General features: G+C 60.1%; 1 protein-coding gene across 1 annotated transcript in view; it reads left to right on the forward strand.

Moving 5' to 3' along the window:
- The window catches only part of ASXL1 (additional sex combs like 1, transcriptional regulator), a 56,682-nt gene extending 52,275 nt beyond the window's left edge, over nucleotides 1-4,407 (forward strand). The window contains exon 12 of the mRNA XM_015426170.1: nucleotides 1,034-4,407. Within this exon, the coding sequence (XP_015281656.1) occupies nucleotides 1,034-3,911 (2,878 nt within the window). The 3' untranslated portion in view covers nucleotides 3,912-4,407. The remainder of the gene's footprint in view (nucleotides 1-1,033) is intronic.
- Nucleotides 4,408-6,509: the final 2,102 nt, after the last annotated feature.

Here is a 6,509-nt window from a genome sequence, read left to right on the forward strand (position 1 = left end):
GGGGGTGCCAGAGCTCTCCGGGGCAGCCCGCGGGTGCCTCTGGCTCCTGGGTCCCGGAAGAGGGTGGGCGGCTTGCCCCTGCTAGCTGCTGGAACAGGTATCTAGGTTAGGGTTGTCTCAGTGGCAGAGCATCTGCCTGGCGTGCAAAAGGCCCCAGGTTCAATCCCCGGCAGCCTCTCCAGCTAAACAGGACCAGGCAGGAGGTGATGGGAAAGACCTCGGCCTGAGACCCGGGTCGTGGCTCAGTGGAAGAGCCTCTGCCTGGCGTGCAGAAGGTCCCAGGTTCAATCCCCGGCAGCATCTCCAGCTAAAAAGGACCAGGCAGGAGGTGATGGGAAAGACCTCTTTGCCTGAGACCCTAACCGGAGACCAACCTGCCATAGCTTAAACGTTCTGCTGGGGTTGGGCTATGAGGCTGGTACAGTAGGTATAACAGCGAGATTCGAGTCCAGTGATCACCTTATGGACCAGCAAGATTTTTTTTGAGTATCAGCTTTCGAAAGTCGAGACCCAGTTTGGTGTAGTGGTTAGGAGCGTGGACTCTAATCTGGGAGAACCGGGTTTGATTCCCCACTCCTCCACATGCAGCTGCTGGTGTGACCTTTGGTCAGTTACAAGTTTTTTCAAAGCTGTCCTCTCAGGAGCAGTTGTCTCAGAGTTCTCTCAGCCCCACCAGCCTCACAGGATGTCTGTTGCTGGGAGGGGAAGGGAAGGGGAAGGAGATTGCAAGCCACTCTGAGACTCTTTTGGGTAGTGAAGGGCAGGGTATAAACACAATCTCTTTTTCTTCATATCTGATGGAGGGAGCCTTGACGGCTGGAAAACGTATGCTCCCAAAGTCCGGTCGGTGTCTGAGGAGCTCCTGGACTGGAATCCCGCTGTTGTGCAGAACAGCCAGGGCCACCCTCTGAGAGTCAGGGAAACAAAATAGCTTCAGAAGTTCGGGAATGAGGATCCAAGTGGGCGCTTTGTGGCGCGACCCCCCTCGGCGAGCCCCGAGTATTGAGACTTCTTCTTGTCTGCTTGCCTTTCAGATTCAACTTTCCCGTATCAAACCCCCCTGGGTGGTTAAAGGTCAGCCAGCCTACCAGATATGTCCTCGGATTATCCCCAATCCAGAGCCCTCCGGCCCGGACCGAAACGGGGCCGCGGCCTCTGCTGACTTTAAGGCCTGTGCTGTGCCAGGCGGGGCCCAGCGAGAGACTGCTGCTCCTGCCTCCGCCATTGGAGGTGGGGGTGGGCCGGGGGGAGGGGGAGGCGGCAGCCCGGATGAAGGCGGCGGCCGTGGTGGTGGTGGCAGCGGCGGCAGCGGCACCCGCAGCAGAGGCAGGCAATCCCGTGGCCGCCCAAAGCGCTGGAGGTCCAAGAGAGCTCACCGGAAGTGTCTGTCAAATTTACAGCGAACACAGCTATTGCCGCTTCCCCACCTAGAACAGCCCGGCCCTGAGTCGGCCAGAAGAAACTCCCCCATGAATGAGAAATCAGCTTCACCTCCTAGAGCCGAGGGAGCCGTGGCGGTAGGGCAGACCGCCGGCACGGCCTCGCTTGCCCTCGAAGGCGTCGCTTGCATCGCAGAGGCTTCTGGAAGCGGCCACTCGGACAGCAGCCTGGCCAAACTGCCCCCGGATTGCCTAGCCGTGGCAGCGCTGGGTGGAACCTCCGGACACCTCCCGAGTGACGTGAGCGGTGGGCGGCCTCAGGGGGCTCACAATCAACAGGAGGGCACGAAGCTTCCTTTGGGGAGCTGTAACATCCACTCTCGGCTAGAGGACTCTCCGGTTAGTCTCCTTGGGGATACCCATAGAGCAGACAGGCACGGAAGTGGCCATCCCGTCCTTCTGACCCACAAAGAAACCAGCTCTTCTGGGAGTTCTGGCCCGGTGGCAGATTTAGCATGTGAGAGCACAGAGCCCGGCGGGACAGAGGTGGAGGAAAGACCCGCAACCGGGCTTCGAGCAGGGGAGGGTCTCCCGGATCCCCGGCGTTCCGATGCCGTTGGGGTGGAGGATGCGGCTCCGCAGTTCCACCTGTCCTCTCCTCCGACGACACCACAGCGGCATGGGGAAGAGAGACCGAGCGGGAGCGACAAGGACGGCGCCTGTCAGACGAAGCCCGTCCCCCTGTTGGATGGCTTCAGCACTCCCCCTGGCGCGGAGACACCCCAGAGCAGCCTTCCTGCATGGGAGGCAGGAACGGGGGTGGGCGGGGAAGAGCCAGAAGCGATGCTAAGCACCGACCCTGTCAACGACGAGGAAACGAGAAGCGTGCTCAGCGAGACGACGGAGACGGCGTCCGATTTGGAAGCGGAGCTGACGGATGAGAGCGCAGAACTGAACCTGGCTAAAGCGGAGGGAGGGCCCGCTCCCAGCAGGAGTGGCCCGGAGGGACATGACGGGACCCGGTCCGAATCGTCCGCGAGAACTGACTTCCCTAGGCACAGGGGAGACTTGTCCTCCGCAGTTCAGCCTGTTGGCCTCTGTTGGCCGGAAGAGCCAATGCCACGGTCCTCTCCTGCCCCGGAAGCTGCTGCGCCCTCTGTCCGCGTTGATTTAGAACGCCCCGGACCGCCACTGCCCCCGAGGACTTGCAAGCTGCTGTCCGTAGAAGCGAGCAACCCCCTCATGGTGAAGTTGCTCAAAGCCCGGCTGCCCCTGAGCACGGTTCTCCCAGGGGCTCCCAGCAGCACTTCAGTGGGCATCGCAGATCAGCCTCCTGCAAGGCAGTGCAGCGCCCTGCTTGGGAGCCAGAGTGCCGGCGGCCATGTCCAGGGACCCCGTCAGGCCGAGGGGCTGGACATGAATGGTGCAGCACCAAACGGACACCCTGCTCCCAGGTGTCTGAGGGACTCTCCGCAAAGGCACTACATTCCTGGCCCCCCAGCCTCGCCTAGAGAGGGCCAGGAAAAGCCCGCGGACCCAGGGACCTGCCCCGACTTCAGTCCCAGCTCGGGCTCCGCAGGCCGAGCAGTGCGGGCTACCCAGCAGCCTGCAAAGTTGAGCCCAGCGGGAGGGCTGTTCTCTCCGCATGCTTGCAAAGGTCCAAAGGATTCTGCCACGTCTGCTAAGCCTGTCCCCGGCGGGAGCCTGCAGGAGACTCTAAAGCCAACTCAGTTTTCGCCTCCCGGCGGGACCCCTCTGGATCGGTCCGGGGGCGCGTCCGTTCCTCAGAACCAGGGGGTTCAAGGGAAGAAGGTCTTTGGTTCCGGCTTCCCCTGCAGCACCGCTCCTCAAGCACAGCGGCTTTCCAGAGTGCCGGTGCCCTGTCCCATCAAGCGTGGGCCGGCGCCGCCCCCCAAGAGCCCCGTGCCCAGGACAGGGGCACCAGCCGTAAGGGAGGACTGGCCTCCCAAGCCGCGCGTCCACATTGGCGGCGGAGGGGGGGTGGAGAACAAGCGTGTCCCGGCCTGCCCCGGCCCGGCCAAGAGGAACGTGGAGAAGCGGAAGGAGGCGCCGCCCAGCCCCCTGGAGCTGATGGAGCAGCTGCAGGGCATCCCCTTGGTACGGGACCTTCCTTTCTTCAAGCTGCCGAGGGAGCCTGGGGGGAAGGGGCTGGCCCAGCCCCTGGAGCCCTCCTCCATCCCCTCGCAGCTGAACATCAAGCAGGCCTTCTACGGGAAGCTCTCGAAGCTGCAGCTGAGTCCGGCCGCGTTCCGCTGCGCCTCCAGCGTGCCGGTTTCCCCCAGGAGCCTGGCGGAGAGCGTGATGCAGCTGAGCCACAAGGCGAACTTTGCCGCCTCCCGCGGCGTCTCCCTCTCGGCCCAGATGTTCGCCGGCGTGGGCGTGGAGGAGGTCTCGCTCAAGTGCTCGTGCCGCCTGAAAGCCATGATCCTGTGCAAGGGCTGCGGGGCGTTCTGCCACGACGACTGCATCGGGCCCTCCAAGCTGTGCGTCTTGTGCCTTGTGGTGAGATGATGAGCAAAGGCCCCGGGAGGGGGGGGGAGGGAGGTGTATATTTCCGCGTGTTTTTGCGAGCAAGGGGTCCCAGAAGACCAGTGCGCACGCCGTATCATCCGGGTCATATTACAAGGCAGCGTTCAGGATGCCGCACGTTTTGGTTCACCTGTTAGGACTGGCGGGAGGGGGGGGGCGGCCCACCGGGATCATCCAGTGTCTTGAGGATTTTCTAGCCATGTCTGTGCCCCTGTGTCCCATGAGCCCCTTTGAGGAGAGAGAGAGAGAGAGAGAGAGAGAGAGAGAGGATCGTCTTCTTAGGAAAGTGGAGCCAGCATAATATGGGAGGGGGGGGGTTGTTTGTTTTCCCCCAGAAGGGACTTGGAGCAGGTCCCCCTTTGCTCAAGCTGAGCAACATGGCGTCGTCTTCCGTTCTCCGCTTCCGCCATCTTTTCCTTCCTGCTTCGGGGGCGAAGCGCCCCCCTTTTTGAGAGCCCCTTACAAACGAGGAGCAGGAAGCGGTCATTGCCGTCGTGGTAGCCACGTGGCAGGAGGAGCCGTTAGTCTCTGGGTTGTTGGGCTGTGGCGGGGGGGGTGTTGCAGTTTTTTTTTTGGGGGGGGGCTCTCGGCTCTAGCAGGCAGCCTCCCTGCAAGGAGAATATACATAAATATATATATAATTTTAAAAATTTTCGTTCTTGGGTGTAAAAAGTGAACCGTTTGGCTCCTATGTACCCTCTATGCATCTGTTGGATCATGTATTTATAACGTTGTACACAGTACCGGCCGATTTCTGTAAATGGATGTTCTTGTACATAAAGCGTTTTTAAAGATTCCTTTATTTTCTCCTTCCCCTGCTGCGGCAGCCTTACCTCCAGGTGTGCCGCCGGTCCCTCCTCGCCCTTGGTCCCGAGTCCGAGCGACTGCGCTGTGCTCTCTCTGCCTCGCCTGGCCAGAGGCCAGCCCCATCTCACACCCCTGGCTCGCCCAGGCAGGATAGAGGGGTCACCTGCCCCCGGGTCTAAAGAAGAGCTCCCCAGCGCCTCGGGCTCGGTAGTGCCAGGCCGGATCCCTTTTGCTAGCGGCAGGGCTCCCTGCACGGCTCCCGGAGGCGAGAGGAAAGCTTTGTGTGCTGCCACCAGCAGACCATGGCCGCAGGATCCCCGGCCCCTTTGCTTCTTGCTTCCATCGGGAGTCAGGAGGAGGAGGACGACGTGTGTGACAAAGGCGAGCGCTCCTGGGGTGTGTGTTTCTGGCTGGCAACTCCGCTCACCCTGGGGTGGGGAGCGCCTCGAAGCGGCTGGGTTTTCCCCAGGGGTGGGGCTCGAGGGAGGAAGCCGATGTCCTCTTCTCCTCTAAAGCAAACGGATAGCAAGGGGTTTGTCCTCTCCTCCCGTCTCCAGCTCCTCACCTACCTCTGTCCCTGACCAGCCTCCTCTTTTTCTTTAACCGTAGACCTCCCTGCTTCAGAGCTGTATAGAAGTGTTAAAAATTGGGGCTTCGTCATCTCCACAACGTTTACTCTGAACCAACATGGCAGCTTTTTTTAGTCGGAGATGCGGGGTGGGGGAGGGGGGGCGTGAGAGGTCAAAAGCTAAGCGAATTGTGGTATTAAAGGCAACGAAGCCGCTGGTCTCTGAAACCTGCTTACCAAAGACGGGGGCCAAACCAGGGGGGGGGTCTCCTCGCTCTTCGTCCTCCAGAGCTGCTGTTGTATACGGTCTCATGCTGGTCCGGCGGGGAGGGGAGGGCGTTTCCTCTGCTGACCCCTGGTGTTGTATGTCCCTTGTGGTATTGGAAGAAATAAACATTTTGAAAATTGCAGCTCGTGGTTTGAATCTTCCTTCTGAACTTGGTCTTTGATTCTCCAGTGGGTGGGGAACTCGGAAGGCTGTGTTGGAAAGTGCGCGGACTAACCTGGGAGAACCGGGTTTGATCGCCCACTCCTCCACATGCAGCTGCTGGATGACCTTGGGCAAGCCATAGTTCTGTCAGAGCTGTTCTTGAAAAAGTGCCGTTTCTGTCAGAGCTCTTTCAGCCCCATGGACCTCACAAGGGTGTCTGTTGTGGGGAGGGGGACCTACACCAAACTGGCCGTCAACCTCTGAATCCTGGTGCTAGGAGGCAACATCAGGGGGAAGGCCTTGGCCTCTGTGCCCTGTTGTTGGAATCATAGAGTTGGAAGGGACCTCCAGGGTCATCTAGTCCAGCCCCTTGCACAGTGTAGGAAATTCACAAATACCTCCCCCTCCAAACCCCAAGTGACCGCTATTCCACACCCAGAAGATGACCAAAAAACCCCTCCAGGATCTCCAGCCAAACTGGCCTGGAGAAAAACTGCTTCCTGACCCCAAAGTGGTGATCAGCATTTCCCTGGGCGTGTAAGAAAAGGCCACGAGAACTAAGCACTGAGGTGACCCTTCCTGCCCTCCCTCTCACGATCTGCCCAAGTTCTCAGGATCAGCATTGCTGTCAGGTGGCCATCGAGCCTCTGAGTGAAAACCTCCAGAGGAGGAGAGCCCACCACCTCCCGAGGATGCCTGTTCCACTGAGGAACCGCTCTGCCAGGAAGTCCTTCCTAATGTTTAGCTGAAAACTCTTTTGATTTAATTTCAATCT

Source organism: Gekko japonicus, unplaced genomic scaffold (genome assembly GCF_001447785.1).
Source record: "Gekko japonicus isolate JY-2015 unplaced genomic scaffold, Gekko_japonicus_V1.1 scaffold291, whole genome shotgun sequence".
Lineage (NCBI taxonomy): Eukaryota > Metazoa > Chordata > Lepidosauria > Squamata > Gekkonidae > Gekko > Gekko japonicus.